Source organism: Solanum stenotomum, chromosome 10 (genome assembly GCF_019186545.1).
Source record: "Solanum stenotomum isolate F172 chromosome 10, ASM1918654v1, whole genome shotgun sequence".
NCBI lineage: Eukaryota > Viridiplantae > Streptophyta > Magnoliopsida > Solanales > Solanaceae > Solanum > Solanum stenotomum.
The window spans coordinates 1,443,894-1,461,236 of NC_064291.1; the positions used below are offsets into that span (position 1 = coordinate 1,443,894).

The 17,343-nt window shown below is 35.3% G+C and overlaps 3 protein-coding genes across 3 annotated transcripts in view; all 3 read left to right on the forward strand.

The window, feature by feature from the left end:
* Positions 1 to 928: 928 nt before the first annotated feature.
* LOC125842020 (ABC transporter G family member 14-like) lies at positions 929 to 4,264 on the forward strand. Its single transcript, XM_049521213.1, has 5 exons — positions 929 to 1,224; positions 1,776 to 2,568; positions 2,737 to 2,913; positions 3,012 to 3,199; positions 3,384 to 4,264. The coding sequence occupies exons 1-5, from the start codon at positions 1,048 to 1,050 to the stop codon at positions 4,026 to 4,028; spliced, it is 1,980 nt and encodes a 659-aa protein (XP_049377170.1). The 5' UTR covers positions 929 to 1,047; the 3' UTR covers positions 4,029 to 4,264.
* A 723-nt stretch (positions 4,265 to 4,987) lies between these two features.
* LOC125842032 (upstream activation factor subunit UAF30-like) lies at positions 4,988 to 7,568 on the forward strand. The gene is made up of 2 exons (XM_049521226.1): positions 4,988 to 5,338; positions 7,266 to 7,568. Exons 1-2 carry the CDS (start codon positions 5,096 to 5,098, stop codon positions 7,389 to 7,391), a joined length of 369 nt encoding a protein of 122 aa, XP_049377183.1. The 5' UTR covers positions 4,988 to 5,095; the 3' UTR covers positions 7,392 to 7,568.
* Positions 7,569 to 8,598: 1,030 nt separating this feature from the next.
* LOC125841589 (F-box protein SKIP31) overlaps positions 8,599 to 17,343 on the forward strand; it is a 10,272-nt gene continuing 1,527 nt past the window's right edge. The window contains 9 exon segments of the mRNA XM_049520740.1: positions 8,599 to 8,673; positions 10,416 to 10,821; positions 10,972 to 11,047; positions 12,548 to 12,623; positions 13,567 to 13,677; positions 14,583 to 14,636; positions 14,638 to 14,758; positions 14,870 to 14,991; positions 15,669 to 15,729. Of these exon segments, the coding sequence (XP_049376697.1) occupies positions 8,599 to 8,673; positions 10,416 to 10,821; positions 10,972 to 11,047; positions 12,548 to 12,623; positions 13,567 to 13,677; positions 14,583 to 14,636; positions 14,638 to 14,758; positions 14,870 to 14,991; positions 15,669 to 15,729 (1,102 nt within the window).

The following is a 17,343-nucleotide window of genomic DNA, read 5'->3' on the forward strand; positions in this document are numbered from 1 at the left end:
CTTTTTTCGGAAAATATTTTCTACTCACCAACCAAACATGAAAAAATAAGTCAAAAATCTACTTATTTTCCAGAAAAACATTTTCTAGGAAGACATCCTTCATACCAAACACACCTTTAATCATGTGTTCAATTTTTTTCTCTCAGTTATATTAAAGATGTAAAAAATTAAACAGACACTAATGATAGCTAGCATTTAACCTCTATGTATACTATATAAGTTTTTAGCAAAAAATGTGCTAATCACCCTCCGCTTAAGATCACTCCGCCCATGCGCTTAAGATCACTCCGCCCATGAATTGTTACTAGTGCGGAGCCACATCATCATAGGTTGAAGGGTCAGTTAAACATCTGCCATCAAAAAATTATATTGTGCTTATTCATAATATTTCTTTTGCTTACATAAATCATTAGAAACAAAAAAAAAAAATTCACTTCAAATCATTGAAAATTTTGTGTTATAAAATATGATTTTTTCATCTTATTCTTACTGAATCAGTTCACTAGGAAAATGCATGGTGGACAACACATTTTCATTAAAATATTGAAAATAGCCAATGAACATTTTTTTTCCTCAGTGATTCAATCAAAACATATGTAGCCATTATTGAAAAATGTCCGGTGGGAAAATAATGACTATTTAGTAGTTATGATAATTGATACCAAACACAAAATAATAAGCAAAAAACTCACTTATTTCCTCAAACAATATTTTGCCAAAAAATATTTTTCTTCGTACCAAACACACCTAAGACGAAAACTAACATGAAGAATATTAGTATAATAAATTGATTGTGTTACAATACTTTAAGAAAGAGGTGAGAGCCCACAAGAAAAAGAAAGTGAAATAGTCATACTCCTTTGTGTGTCTTTCTTTCTTTATATATATATTTATATATATGGTTGTCCAATTCAACTTAACAATCTCAAGTTAAAACCAACTCTTTAACTTGTCCTTTCTAAGTGTTCTTTTTTTCTAGCCAAAACACAAATACTAAAAAAAAACCAAACATATATAGTCCAAGTTGTTTCAAGTATATTTGGCAATATGCATCTTCATTGTGTAACACCAAAACCAGAAAATGGTGGCACAGACTTGATGGAAGCTTCGACGAATTCGCCTAATTCGTCAAAGCAATATGACAAGTCATGTCTTGCTTTCCCTGTCCAGATCAAGTCACAACAATCTTCTTTACAAAAGGCCATGTACCCTATAACTTTGAAGGTCAATTTTTTTTCTCTTGTTAACCTTTTAGTACTTACTTGTTGCTTTACATGTAACAAGTAGATTGTGTCAGTTATGTGCTCTGATCTAGAGGCAGAGCTACATGTAGTTTAAAGGGGTAACTGAACATTTTTTGTCGGAAAATTATACTGTATAAATAGAGTAATAGAAGTTTTCTGACTCTGCTCTTATCGTAATTCTTTGGTGGTTCAATGTTATGTTGCTCGAACCTTCCCAAAAGTGTTGTAGGCCCCGTGCATGATCTGGGCCGGAGCTAAGTAAGACTGAAGGGGTGGTTTGGATGCACCCTCTTTGATGGAAAATTGCCATGTTTATACATGGTTTAAATTACTTTTTTATCTATATATATAGTAGAGTTTACTTTTTCATATTTTTTGAAACCTCTTAGTGAAAATCCTGGCACTGGCACTAGCTAGATCATCACAAAATGTATAGGTTTTGGAGGATCCGACACCCTGATGTATTTTTTAAAAGTCCGAGCAACATAGGTTCAATGTAATCTTTGCTTATGTCTTCATTTAAATGTGCAGTTTGAAGAGATTGTTTACAAAATTAGTCAAGAAAACAAAGGAATGTGTGGTGGAGGACCATCAAACACAAAAGAAAAGACTATACTAAATGGAGTGACAGGCACTGTGTATCCAGGAGAGATGCTAGCTATGTTAGGTCCATCAGGTAGTGGCAAAACCACCCTCCTAACAGCACTAGGAGGGCGTCTTTCGGGCAAATTATCCGGGAAGATTACATACAACAGCCAGCCATTCTCGGGTTCAATCAAACGTAGAACAGGATTCGTGTCACAAGATGATGCCCTGTATCCTCATCTTACAGTAATTGAAACACTTCTGTTCACAGCTCTGCTTAGGCTGCCACAAAGCCTCGATAGGGACGAAAAAGTGAGACATGTAGAGCATGTTATTGCAGAACTTGGATTAAACAAGTGTAGAAACAGTATGATTGGAGGGTCATTGTTTAGAGGGATATCAGGTGGAGAGAAAAAAAGAGTTAGTATAGGTCAAGAAATGCTGATCAACCCGAGTTTACTACTTTTAGACGAGCCAACTTCAGGACTTGATTCGACAACAGCACTCCGGATCATTAACACAGTTAAACGACTAGCAAGTGGTGGTCGTACTGTGATCACAACGATCCATCAGCCGTCTAGTCGACTTTATTATATGTTTGATAAGGTAGTGTTGCTCTCTGAGGGATGTCCTATCTACTATGGTCCTGCATCAACTGCCTTGGAATACTTCTCCTCTATTGGTTTTTCCATATCCATCACTATCAATCCAGCTGATCTCTTGCTCGATCTCGCGAATGGTAATTAAAACATTCCACTTTAACACACTTGAAATGAACATGTTTCCACATAAATGTGACAAAATTAAACTTGAAGGATCCAATTTGGTCAAATACCTAGGGACAAACTCTTATGTTCCTTTCATTACGGTATTTTTGGCTTCTTAAAATCTATTATTGGTCTTTCAGGAATTGGACCGGATAACAAGAATGCCAACGATCAAGGTGACAGTATTGCACAGGAAAAGAAGTCGGTGAGAGAAGCTCTCATCTCCGCGTATGAAAAGAACATTTCTACAAGGTTGAAAACTGAAGTATGCAGTTTAGATAACAGTAGTTACAGCTACACAAAGGATGTTTCTACAAGTAAGTTTACAATTTACAATGAAAAAAAAGCAACTTCAAACCGTTCATCGCCTTTATTCAGTGCCTAACAATAGCTATTGTGGGGTCTATCGATGCAGGAAATGGTGTGAAATTAGAGCAATGGTGCACAAGTTGGATGCATCAATTCAAAGTACTACTTATGAGAGGGTTAAGGGAGCGAAGACACGAGAGCTTCAACAGGCTTAGGATCTTTCAAGTTATAAGTGTAGCATTTCTTGCAGGACTATTGTGGTGGAATACTCCAACATCCCACATTGAAGATCGAGTAAGAAATTATCTGTTCACCTTATGTCATTTGCACATACGAAAACATATATTTTCCTATAATCTTTACGCTAGGTTGGTCAATTAAACAGAGCTAATCTTTTGCCATTTCAACAATCAGGCCTTGTTACATGTTACAATATCCTAATAATAATAACAATGACACTTGATTTCCTGTTTTGCAGATTGCAATGTTGTTCTTTTTCGCGGTATTTTGGGGGTTCTATCCACTCTACAATGCAGTTTTCACATTTCCACAAGAAAGGAGAATGCTCATCAAAGAGAGATCATCAGGAATGTATCGTCTCTCATCATACTTTCTAGCCAAAACTGTGGGAGATTTGCCTTTAGAACTAGCATTACCAACAGCATTTACGTTCATCCTTTACTGGATGGGAGGGCTCAAACCCGATCCAACTACCTTCATCCTATCTCTCCTAGTAGTCCTCTACAACGTCCTCGTTTCACAAAGCCTTGGACTAGCTTTTGGTGCCTTACTAATGGATGTTAAACAAGCCACTACATTAGCATCAGTAACAACATTAGTATTCCTAATTGCTGGAGGATACTACATTCAACAGATTCCTCCGTTCATCGTTTGGTTAAAATACTTGAGTTATAGTTACTATAGCTACAAGTTGCTTCTAGGGGTTCAATACAATGACAATGACTACTATGAATGTTCAAAAGGAGTCTATTGCCAAGTTGCAAACTTACCTGCCATTGAATCAGTAGGCTTAAACAATATGTGGATCGATGTCTCGGTCATGGCTGTGATGTTGATAGGCTACAGAGTTGTGGCTTATCTAGCACTCACTCGTGTACGATGATGATTCGAAAATCAAAGAGGAAGATCACATAATTTAGGAGCAAAGTTGAAAGAGTTCAATTTTTCTGCAACAAAGGAAGTAAGGATGTTAGATTTAGATTTTGATCATGTAACACAAATTTTGATGTGCTACTACTACTACTCTTGGCAATATTTTTGCATACAACTAACTTGGGAAAATTGAAATGCTTTGGAGAATAAATCTTTGCCCCTCTTTTGAGTATACTGAGTAAACAGACAATAATAGATTTTGTATAATACAGAAGGTTTGACCATTTGAGAGGGTTTAGAATATTCAACAATAAGAGGATAAAAATAGAGAAAAGAGAATGAAAAATGTAAATATAGAAATAATAATGTATGTTCATGTTAATCGTTATGATATAAATGAGAAAATAAGATAAATAACCACATAAAAAAGGATACTACAATTACATAAAAACTATTCCATTTATCAATATAACGATCCTTACATATATTTCTACCTTTCATTTCAAATTTAACCATGATAATTTTTTAAATATATATAGAACATTTTAAAGAAAAGTGAGGATCCCAAAAAATTAGGGTCCAAAATAATGCTTTAGTAGCCTTATAGTCGAGTCGACCTTGAGTTTAGATAGAAAATGCGAACACCTAATAGTTCAAGTATGAACCTCGTAAAAAATAGCCATTCAAATGTGTTTTTGACCATCATCTTTATTATATACATATACTATACACAATATATATAAGCGAAACACATAAATAATAGAGCAAATACTATATATTTTGAGTCTTTGACCATATCATTATAATTATAAACTAGATAATCGAAGAGTACTTTAAATAAATTTTTCAACAAGTAACGGGGGAGAGCCCAATTAAATTTTGAGTGACCCGACCCGAAGGCCTTCTTCCACTAAATCAGCCCAACAGGTCAAAGTTTTTCAAAAAACACAGTAAAACCCGAAAAAGCAAAATTTTCCACTTTAAACTACGAATTTGCCATTCCTTCGTACCAAAAACCTCGAGTTCACCATTTCTCCATTGTTAGCTTCTAGGGTTTTGCAGAATCCAAGGAAAAGCATGGCATCATCTTCTAGGGTTTTCGGAAACTATTGCCGAACTCTAATGGCTGCTGCAAAGACCTCCGCCGGAAAGACACCTCCGGCCACCACAACAACCGCGGCTGGAAAAGGTCGTTCTAAAGGCATACTGAAACCTCAACCGATTTCACCTGCTCTTCAAAATTTTGTCGGTACTTCTGAAATCTCACGTACTGATGCTGTTAAGAAAATCTGGGATTACATCAAAACCAATAATCTTCAGGTCCACTTTCCATTTCCTCTTTATGTTACTTGTGATAGAGAATAAACCTTTGCATGTTGATAGTATTGTTCTATGGAGTAGCCTTTTTTGTAGAAATGTAATTGGGAAGTTGTTAAGATATAGTACTATTAAATTACTAATTTGGAAACTTTTTGAACGATTCGAGGTGTGAAAATAGTCTCTTTGCTAAAATGAGGGTTTTTGCTTGAGCTATGTCAAGTATGGATACCTGGTGTTTGTATCAGCTATATCAACTACAATGTCGTAAAATGCAAATGTTAGTATAGATGTATAGTAACTAGCACATTAGATGATAAAACAGAAGAAGTTATTTAAGAAGGTTTACCATATCCTAGCAGAAATCCAAATGCACAGGTTTGTAGGTGTGACAGTATGACGATTCGAGGTGCTAAAAGTGACGTGTATAGTTAACATGGTATGGGAGGATATTGCATTTTATTTTAATGAAACAATTTTCACAGGGATGATTGTTTTTCCTTGTGCTTCTGGAAGATGTATCAACAATTAACAATATAGTAGTGACTGCTCTAGAATGTCAGATGCAATTAACGATCAGTCTGTTGTCTGGTCCTTTGACTAGCTTTCTTGGTTATAAGATAGTTGAAACTTTTTGCTCAATCAATATTAGATGGAAATTTTAACATTCTTGGAAAGTCTAGTTGTTTCTGTGAGATTAGGAAGTCTTACAAATGATTTGAAAATATGCAGTGGATCAAAAGATATTGTTGTTTTTTCTATCTAGTAGACTGGCTGATAATGGAACAAAGGACCCTGTGAGAGTAGACTACAAGAGGGTGAGGGATCCGAAGGGCTCTTGGCATTTTGGCATTGAGGTTGTAAGACCTCTGTTACGAGTTAGGCTACTGATTGACATGATAATGAATAAACTGGTTGGTAGGATATCGTCTTCTGCTATTTCAAAATGTACGATAATTTGATCAGTATAGACTTTGCGGCAATTTATATGAAGAAGTAGGATGCCCATGGCTTGGGGCCCTGGAATACTATGATGTCTGATTTGATTGCCATGTGCTGAATAATGCATGAGCCTTTTGTTCTCAAGCTACGTCAACACTTTGTATGACCAGCTGGGGCATCCTTTATAAGGCCAAGCTGTAAATAATTGCTGATATAATACACCAGCAGTCAAGCATGTATAACAACCTATGCCAATTTTCAGAGTTAAAAGTATAATTTTGTTGTGGATATATTTATGAGATATTCCTTAAATTATATTTGATGGAAAAGCAAAACACAATGCAGCCAAAGTGCCAAACATGATTCTCTATATTGCCCATTTGCTTACCCTCCTACTATATATATTTTTTGAAATTGGTAACTTTACCCTCCTATTTTTCTATGTTAGTTTTCTTGTAAAAGATGCTTTTTCATGTTAGTTCATTTGTTTGAGATACAATTAGATGCAAAGAACAGCAACAGTTTTTAGGGCAGAGTTTTGTCCGCTTGTTTATATTGAAATTTGGTATTGTTTCATCAAAATGCAATAATGTAGTTAACATGTGACTGATCAACAATCACCAATACTTGGGGTTCTAGGAAAAATATTACACTATGGCCTTCGAGATGATGATTTATAATCATTTAGCATTCCTTCTACTAGTTGTTGAGGCATAGATTTCTTGTGAGTGTTGTTATAACAAGATGATTGTCACTGATTTCTTCAAACTATCATAATTAGTGATTTTTTTAGTTTCTTATCAGGTTGAGGACAATCCACATCCTTCTGATGTTTGAGAAAAAAAAGTTCTTTAGTTAATAGTTATTATCTAATCTGAGTCGACACATGGTTAATCCACTTGAACAAATGTGTGAAGTAGGTTGTATACTCATATACAATATATACACCCTTTAGTTTCTTTTGACAAGTAAAATTCATGATCTGCAGAACCCTGCAAACAAGAAGGAGATAAATTGCGATGACAAGTTGAAGACGATATTTGCTGGCAAGGACAAAGTTGGGTTTCTAGAGATCGCAAAGCTGCTATCCTTTCATTTTCAAAAGGCTTCTTAAGTTTCCCAATTTGCAGTTCCTGTAAACATTAGGTGCTTTTCTTGGTACTGAACATTGTAGTCAGTAACTTCTCCTTTTTGTATCCCTTCACTCTGGTTGTGCGTTGTGGTGCACAGATCTGAAATTGGAAGCTTGCAGTGTTTTATGCCTGCTATGATCCACATTTTCTTTTTCCTGAGCCGGATTTAATCAAGTGACATCCACATTTCACATAGCTGATTCTAACTTTCTCAGGATTGATGCGTGGTAATAGATATAGTTGTTTCTTATTATTAGTAGGTTCTTGGATATTTTTTTTCGCATTGAATCAAATACATTATCAGCCTATTTGGTTATTTACTAAAACCCTCCAGTGGAGAGGAAGGATGAATTGTTAGTGTTGATGTAGAAGATACAATTGAAGAATTACACTTGTACACACATGTTGTGTATCTAAAAAGCCTAGTCCATTGAAAAATTGAGGTTTGCTTAGCTAGGGATCGCCATCTTCACACACAGCATACCCTTTACGTATGTTTCATACAGTTGGCCCATGTTGTGCACATACAATTTGAAAAACACATATATTGGATCCAGTTCGCCACATATATAGTTGATGTCTTTATATACAATTGCATATATTCAACTTTTGCTTTGAAAACACGTACATTCACATATAATTAATCACACATAAACACATACATAGATGATAGATATACAACTTAAGGACCAAATTGAACCAAATTCCATATATCAAAGATCATTTTGATAATTTTCTCCATAAAAATCACTCCTCATCGACCCCCAAGGCCTAGCTCAAGTGGCAAAAGGTGGAAGATTTGTGGCTTAGTTGCTCGTATGTACAAGCCCCACACCATGCAAAGCGATGCCTGGTATTTAAGTGGAGAAGAGTAGAGGGGTGGGTCCATTATCCATCGAATTTAGAAGGCTGTGATTGGTCGGTGGGTCACACGAATTTTTCGACTATTAAAAAAATAAAAATCACTCCTCATCGGGCCTCGTATACTCGGATCCATCCAACCCGACCTCGATACCTTTCTCTCAGACTCTTACGCTACCCAAACAGTTGAACACCCCTCTTTCCTTTTCTATCAATGACTCTCCGATTTAATCCACCGCTTAGATTCGCCGACGTCATTATCCGGTCGCCGGTGTTCAGTTACCGGCCAAACCAGCACTTATATATTCGACCTTTTAGGCTACAGTCATGGTAATCTCTGACGATGAGGATGAATCACTCGCTCAATTCCTTGAATCCGAAGTTCTCGCTTTCTCCGATCAGGTAATTTATAATATTTACCTCGCTCGATAAATCTCTATGATTTTGGGCAGATTTATGAATACTATGTAACTATTCTGCTATATCCATTAGGTGAATTCAAATTTAGTGTACTTGCTCTTTTAGCTGGGTTTTGGATTGGCTATGCTCGGCTAATATTGGTGTTGATGTTTTTTTTTTGTTTGTACCTCAATTGTTGTATATTGTAGCATTATAGTTTTTGTGCTGCTACTATCTGTTTTTCCTTGGTATGAGTAACCGGAAACAACTTCTCTTGAGAATTTTTTTGCAAGAAATGATTTTTCAAAAAGCTTTATCTTTTTGAAGTGGTTTGCACTCATTTTTTCACTGAATAGTAAAGAAAAGAATACAACAATTTGAATAGTTTTATTTCAAACACCATCTTATTTTTTGGCACATTTTATTTTTCAAAACATACTTTTGGAAAGTTATCTAAACAGCTCTTACCTAATGTCTTGTGTGTTCCATCTTTTGCTTTAAGATACTGTTACAGTTTGTTTCCTCTCTTGCCGCTGTGATGGATTATGGGATATTGTTATTTTTTACGAGGGTAGTACGATTCATTTCTACGAAAAGAAATGGGCAAAAGGTTACCCTCGGGGCTATGGTCTAGTGCTAAGAGCGCAATGCGATATGTGTGAGATGCAGTGGCGGAGCCACCTTACAGTTAGGGGTTCATCCGAACCCCCTTCGGCGGAAAATTATATTGTTTATACATAGTTAAAATATTTTTTTAGTTATATATAGTAGATGTCGAACCCCGTTCGGTTACTTCGTGTGTCTATTTTTTCAGATTTTGAACCCTCTTATTAAAAATTCTGGCTCTGCCACAGGTGAGATGGTCGTTGTAACGTGTTTTGACCCCTGCCTTAGACAAAAGTTTGGTATCTAAGTGGAGAAGTTTAGAGCGGCAGCCCATTATTCACAGAGTTTCGAACCTTGAACACCCCCGGTCTTCGGGAATTTCTGGGTTATAAAACGAAGGGAAGGCAAAAAGTTATCATGTGCCAATATATTTTTTTACTCTTTTTCATAAAAAGAATGTTCGATCAAATTAGGAGGGTCAATGCATTTACTTTTACTCGTGGACTTGAGCATTGACCTTTTATTTTTGTTGAACTAAGATTTATATATTTTTATTCGGCATAAAAGATTACTATAAGTCACATTCTTCTTATAGTAGATTAGTCATCCTTCCTAATTTATATGACAATCTTTTCTTCTTGTAGTGACACAAAATGTTCGATACATTTCCATTCCTATATAACTTTTACAACTTTCAAGAATTCAAATTCATTGAACTATTCAAAATATAAACTTCAATGTTATGTTTTCTCTGTCAAACTGAATTTTCAACAACTAATTTGATATTTCCTTTATCACTACCATAATATAGGAGTAAGATTAACATATTAAATTCCATTTTCAGTCAAATACAAACAATGGGATGGTGAGAGTGATATTGAAATATGCACCACAGAATTGTAATAAAAGATAATTGGTAATTTTTTTTGCTCCAAATTGTAGTAGGCACCACATAAAAAAGAACAAGAACCAGTATGATTGCAATCTGTAACCCGGAATCTTAAAATCCGCGTCTCTATGAGTGTACAGAGTAGTTATTGATATTTCTGACTTTGTGTTACTGGGCACGAGATGGTACTGTTTGTTGTATTTGGGGATGGATTTAATTGAAGTTACGTAATTAGGTTGATATGGTTCAGGATGAATGGAAGCAACTGGAAGTTGAGGACGATAATGATAAGTTTGGCGTAGAAGAGGATCATGTGACTGAGAAATTATGAGATGTGAAGGATGAGGGGAAAGAGGCGGCGCGAGAGGAGGAGGAGGAGGAAAATAGAGGAGCAAAGCGGATGAAATTTGAGGAAAAACGGGGGGAGAAAAACATAAATGCATTATTATCATCTCAATCTCTTGCATTGCCAATTGAATTTAAAGATGAAGGTGAATGTGCATCTTCACCTGCAAAGATGTGTGAGACTCTTATGGGCAAGTGTAATGGTGCTAGTACCAACAACATAAGACGTGCTCCAAGGTCAATAGAAACTAGTATTCTCAGCAAAATCCCTCCTGAGTTGCTCCATCACATTCTCAAGTTCCTTTCCTCAGAGATAATTCATGTTGTTTCAGTTTTTTTGCTCATCATATTATAACCTATACAGAGGAGGACTGAAAAAGAAAGGATAATAAGAGCCATTTTTATGCTTTTGTGTGCCCATGGTTATTTCATATTGACCATTTTTTTTAATGGCAATGTGCAGGATCTTGTTGCATGTTCATTGGTCTGTGAGTTTCTAAATGGTGTTGCTTCTGATGAATCCTTATGGCGTCAGCTGTAAGTACAATGCATCTTGCATTTTCCCCTTCAACTCCTCCTTTTTCATAGTCTATTCATTCATGCTGCATATGCTTATCTATTATCTATGTGTCTTGGTGTTATAGGTTGTACTAGTATTTTTTTTTACTTTATTTTCTTGAAAAGGGTGGTGTTCGGCCCAACTTTTGCGTACCTCGATTGTTCTTTCAGGTACGTGCTATCTCTTACAATAGCATAGGTATTGAGAGTGCATGTACCAAGTTACTCTGACCACCAAACCTTATATAAACAGGAAGAAACCATCTAGCATGTTTTGTCTCTCTTGAAAGTTGAACCTTGGTCTCCAAAGTTTTAACCCACTTTAGTATTACTATGCCTTACACTTGGTTGCTTGTAATAGTATTCATATTGTCACACCCCTATTTATTCGATTGAGGGTTTTTTCATTTGAAGTGATGGTTTTGAAAAAGGATTTATTTATTTATTTAGAGTCTGCACTTGGAATTGAGTTTTTTAATGTTCAAAGTCACCTTATGAATCCCTAATCAAAAGGAATGACTATTTTTTTTGGTCTAGTGACCGGGTAAGTAATTTTGTTGATCGGGGAATGTGTGAGTCACCCTTGAGTCTCCCATGGTTTTAGTAAGATTGCTTCATTGAATTTTATTTGGCTAAAAATAATTTTTGGACAAAACAATATTGCGTTAGCCGCTTATTTTACAAAATTGATTGTCTTTTTTTGGTGTTCCAAGTGACCTTATGAATATTGAATACGTAATAAAAAATAAATGACTTTGTTTTTTGGTCTGCGAAATTAAAAGACCGGGTAAGATGTTATAGAAGACCAGGAAGAACGGATCAAATATTGAGACTTGAGAGGATAAGGATAAAATACTACTTGTGATCTCAGGTAAACGTGAAATGGACGTTGGCGGCTCTTGGCCATTGGCCCAAGCTTGCCACAATTGTGCCATAACATGTCTCAACCTGGGCCTATGGCCAAGAGCCACCAACGTCCATTCCAGGTTTTCCTGAGATCACAAGTATCCGATCCTCATTCTCTCAAGTCTCGATATCAGATCACCCCCCCGGGGGGGTATGATCCCTTCGACAACTATGGGTCTGGACCATCAACAACGTGCCATCTAGGAATAATCCCACTATCACTACTTTCTTGCAAATTGATGTTTCAAAGGAGATACTTTCTTGCAAATCGATCATTCTTCATGAGTAATTTAAATTGACAAAATGTGATTTACTTTGCAAACATTTAGCGTTAATTCGCTAAACAAGAGGGTTGACTTAGTACTTTTACACTTATCTATTCGTATTGAGTCTTGTACCTTTTCCATGCCCTTAAGTCCTCATTCATTCAAATTATTTGCTTAAATTTTTGACGACCTAATGTGTTAACCCTTCTTATTCTTTTACTGATTCATACTTTGGTAAATATTAGAAGTTCAGAATATCTTTCTCATCCATTTGACTTTTGTGTTTCTGGATAAAATTTTGGTACAGGTATTGCTTACGATGGGGTTTGGTGCTCCCAACAAAAAAGCCACGGGAGTGTGCTTGGAAAAAGCTTTACATCAAGGTATCTTTTATTCGAACGTGAAATTCTCACTTGTCATCGACCAAGCACTTCCAGCTAACCTAATTATCTTTTACATCTAACTCACAAATTGTATTCTCTACATCATAGTGTAAATGGAAGTTAAAAACTTTAATTTTATAGTTAAGTAGATCCCAGCGTAAGTTGAATGTTTGGGTGGCATTTGGTTAAGGGTTTGGTTTAGTTGTAAAATGACTGGTTTTGGAAGTGTGTCTGGGAACTTTTCTAGGAAAACTAATGTGTTCGAAAAGTATTTAAAAAATCCAGCTTATGTGGTTTTGAAGACTAAATCCAGAAACAAAAATCAACAACCCAATTTTCCCAAACCAACATATTGCTGTTCCTGAAAATTATCTGATTCAGTCAATTGTTTTCATAAAAAAATCTTTTCCAAACATAATCAAAGTCCTAATTGAACAGCAGAATTGATTTTAACAAATTTTACCCAAACATGTAAACCAATTGTCGAAAAATTAAGCCAGAACCAAATTCAAATGCCAAAGTGGGTCAAGATTAGGCTGAGTAACATTTCCTAGCTCGTTATAATTTTTAAAGTAAATATGGTTTTCTTGTGGAATTGAGAAGATTTCAGATTTGAGCACTAACAACATTTTGTTAGGCTTAAAAGGGAAACATCATTATCAATTAGGAAAAGCGCTAAGGGGATGTAATTTCTCATTTCTGTCACCAAGAATGGCTGGATTTAACACCCCCCCCCCCCCNCCCCCCCCCCCCCCCCTCCCCCAAAAAATGATATTTTTCTTATTCAGAGAAAAAGATCAATTAATGGGATCTTGAAAGAAATGGAGAGAGCAAGCTGCAAAGTGAGCGATTGGCTTCTTGGAATTTTTCGTTAGTTGCGAAATGGTGTATGCATCTTGTAGATTAAATTTACTTTAGATAAAAAGAAATGGATTCTCTGCAGCGTGATGCAGATGACATGGTGGAGTTCGTCAGGAATTGCCCAACGGAATTGAAGGAGTATTACATCCAAATGCAAGCTGCTAAAAGAAGCCAAGCCCCTCTTCCTTCTCAGGTGATTAGTTTTCTCTGTATTTGAAGCTTCTAATTGCTTCATCCAAACCTGAATATAATCACAAATAATCCTGAATTTATTGACTGGATTTATGGGATAAAATTTTTACTCGATAAATTATATTTGGATGGATGTATTTTGCTCTTTTCTTTTTTAAACTTGGGGGTAAGGTGAGGCCCAAGGTTATGGATGTGTAAGGAAAGGGCGTTGTGAGAATTGGATGTTGCATCTCTGATATTTAGATGTGTGTTTCTTGAGGAATGGCTCACTGATTGAGATTTTTATTAACATTTTCTAGCGTTTCTTGTTGGAACTTTCTGAATTTCATTTTTGGGCTTTGTTGTTTTCGTTTTTGTAGAAATCTTGTTTGGGTGGAGTATTTTCTTTCATGCATCAACCAGTCCTCTTAAACAAGGCAGTGGATAACTGTTGATTTTCCTTAGAAATATCCAAAACAGAAACTGAAATTTAAAACACAAAAGGGATTGGGGAATAGATGGTAATAGGACCTAAAAAATATCTCAAACAAAGTTGCAAACCTATTGGAGTATATGACAATTCAAAATACCAAAGGGAAGGAAGGATTCTAGGTTATTTTAATTAGGTGATTAGCCAGCTGAGAAGTAGTTTGTGCTATTTGTATATTTGAGAAACTCCACTAGAAGTTGAGTGAATGCAGTAGATTGAGGGGACTTTTCCTGTATCCTTGAGTATGCACATTTACTTATCTCAATGTGTTTCGTGAAAATAAGTACCAAACAAAAGATAAAAATATAAGTATTGGGAACTGATCCGTCCCACGTCCTTAAATTTGCATTTTGGTGCATACGACAAGAACCTTCTATGGTATTACTTATCAAAAAAATAATCTTCTATTCGTCTTACCTTTTGACTTTAATAAACAGATAAATGATGACAGTATGATTCTCGATAAGACCGTTACTGATCAAGTCTCTATTTTGGAAAAAAAGCAAAGGTCTTGGTGATAATGTGGTCAATGGTCATACCTGTTCTGGAGAGACATGCGCTTACCATCAAATTGGCGATGTATTTGTCTGTGAAAAAACTGGAAACGTTCATGGTAAGAAATTGTTTGCAACAGTGCGAACCAGTCATTGAATACTTTGAAAGATGGATCCCTGTGGGTGATTGCTTTGTGCTTATTGGTTTTCTCTTGTGTGTGTGGGCGCAGTTTGTGATGACACATGCAGGGAAGTTGTACTGGATCCTATTAATGGTCTGCTGGTGTGCACTATTTCGGGCCACTGTTTTGATAGTATTTTGTTGTCACCAGATGAAATGGAACCAGATGTGGTAAGAACCTAGTGGTAGCTTACAGCGTTTATGGAATTCACTATTTTTTAAAACAGTGTGCACGGTCAACTTAAGGACACATGAAAAGTTTATGTGTGCCAATTTTTGGACTTCTATTTTCTGAGAATAAGTAGACAATGATTATACTGACGTGCTAAAGTTCACTTGTTTCTGAAGGTGATAAAGTGTGCTATTCTTCTAAAAAGAAGTGTTGCAATTCTAAAATGAAAATCGTGTCTATATGTAAATGTATGGTATATCTTTTTCACTTTGATATAATCTGAGTTAGAGAAAAGGTATAAACAATCAGTCAATTGTTTGTTGGATTGTGTTTTGTTAGTGGCCTTTACCCTTAGATCCTAACTATAGGAGTGATATCTCCATGTCCATCCATCCAGGAATCTCTTATTTATCATTTGCAGCAGCTAGGATTATGTAACGTCTTAGTGTACACATAGGTTGTTAATAACTAGTTTTAATAGATGAGGATCTAATACATCTGGCAGTATAGTTTTATGTCAAAATATATGTTTTGAGGGTTGGCTTACACCTGATGCTTGTACAATGAGTCTCGAAAAACATCTAGTAGCATCTCACTACTTATGCTATATTTGCATCCATATAAATCATTATAATGAACTTTAGCCAATTTTTCCCTTTTGTTTGTTGAAATATAGGACCAACAACAAGCTGGTACGACAGACGAAGCAGAACCGTTCATGGGCTCGAGTCTTTTTGGTATGTTAGTTGTAATTCTGTCTTCTAGTTTGTTAATCACTCAACTCCTTTTCACCTTCTTTTTCTGCTTATGCTGCTTCAGCTCGAGCCTATTTACTGGGATATAACTGTGTTTTATTTTAAAATATAGATAAAAGAAAAAATGACTTAGTTTTCGAAAAGCCGATTAAACTTATGGTTTAAGAGAAATCGGGTTTTCAAAAAGACAGAGTCGCCACTTAATTTTTAGTAAAAATCAAGAAAAAAACTTAAGGGTTTCAAAAGATTTAAACAGATAAAATCAATTGAAAATAAAAGGGTTCGAAATTCAATGTACATCCCGAGAAGGTATTAGGCCCTCGGAATGCCCGCTAACTTGCGGTTGACCGACGATTTGACCAAAAATGATTTTGACTAATTTTGAAATTTTAACTTAAGTAAAAGAATTCATTTATTTTAACTAATTATTTTTTGAACTTAACTAAGTACAAGAACTTATTCACTTTAACTAATTTTTTGAAAACTTTAGCCAAGTAAAAGGACTCATTTACTTTAACTAATTTAATTTAACTAAGTAAATGAACTCATTTATTTAAACTTATTTATTTTTTACTATAATTATTTTCATCACTTTATTTATCTTAAGGGGGAGTGAACTAAAGGGGAAATAATTTAAGTGTTGACAATACAAAAATCAAAATAGAAGCTAGGTAATAAGAATATGTATAAAATAACTATTTATATTTTTTTTTTATTATTATTATTTTATATGAAAGCTAAATAGCTATCTGGGAATTAATTGAATTCAACCATAAAAATAAATAAAACGTTAGTCAATCATCAAATAGATGAACAAATAAATTAAGAGGGATATGTTGAATTTGGGCTTTTGCCCAAATTTTCCAAATCTGCAAAAAAAATAAAAATAAAGATGAAGTAATAATTCATTTGGGCTTTGGCCCCTTTTCCATCTTCCTTGCTCATGATATACACAAAGTGTATATTAGAGGTATACACCATGTATATCGCCAATTCTCGAACTCCCGAATCTGTAATTTTGTCTTAACTCGGTATTTTCACATTTTTCACCTTTATTTTTTCACGTTTTTGCCCTGTATATGATATTTTCTGACTGTATATCGGTGTATACAGCAGGTATATCAGCCTGTTTTTGAGCGTTTCGGAACATGAAGATTCAACTTCCAGCCCGTATTGTCAATTTCCAACCTGTACGTCTGTTTCCTTAACCTGATCTGATGGCTGACTCAAGAAATATGCATATTGGGCCCTTTATGGTCCATCCGAAATGCACGAGGGGAAACTTGAGTCCAAGTGACTCGAGTTAGCATCACATGACAAAGTGAAAGAAAGAAATATTAGCATCTAACTTGCAACGACTTAATCAAGTAAGAAAATTAAACATTTAAAAATGCAAAATCCCAACATTCCCAAATGGCCAGTGCCTTGCTACACTTAAATATTGATAAAACACATATGATTTCAAAAGGGAAAGAAGACAGAATGGTTTAAGATGAACACACGAAGTCCAACAAATAATATTGGCGTACAAGTTTAAGAAGACAAATTTAAATAGAGCTTATATGCATCAGGTGACAATAATGAAGTAAAAAAAAA

Excerpts from the sequence above, each read along its gene's own strand:
- LOC125842020 (XM_049521213.1), top strand. The coding sequence starts at position 1,048 with ATGCATCTTCATTGTGTAACACCAAAACCAGAAAATGGTGGCACAGAC. Across the intron at positions 1,225-1,775 it reads TGTACCCTATAACTTTGAAG|TTTGAAGAGATTGTTTACAA; the intron begins GTCAATTTTTTT and ends TTAAATGTGCAG. Across the intron at positions 2,569-2,736 it reads CTTGCTCGATCTCGCGAATG|GAATTGGACCGGATAACAAG; the intron begins GTAATTAAAACA and ends TTGGTCTTTCAG.
- LOC125842032 (XM_049521226.1), top strand. The coding sequence starts at position 5,096 with ATGGCATCATCTTCTAGGGTTTTCGGAAACTATTGCCGAACTCTAATG. Across the intron at positions 5,339-7,265 it reads TCAAAACCAATAATCTTCAG|AACCCTGCAAACAAGAAGGA; the intron begins GTCCACTTTCCA and ends CATGATCTGCAG.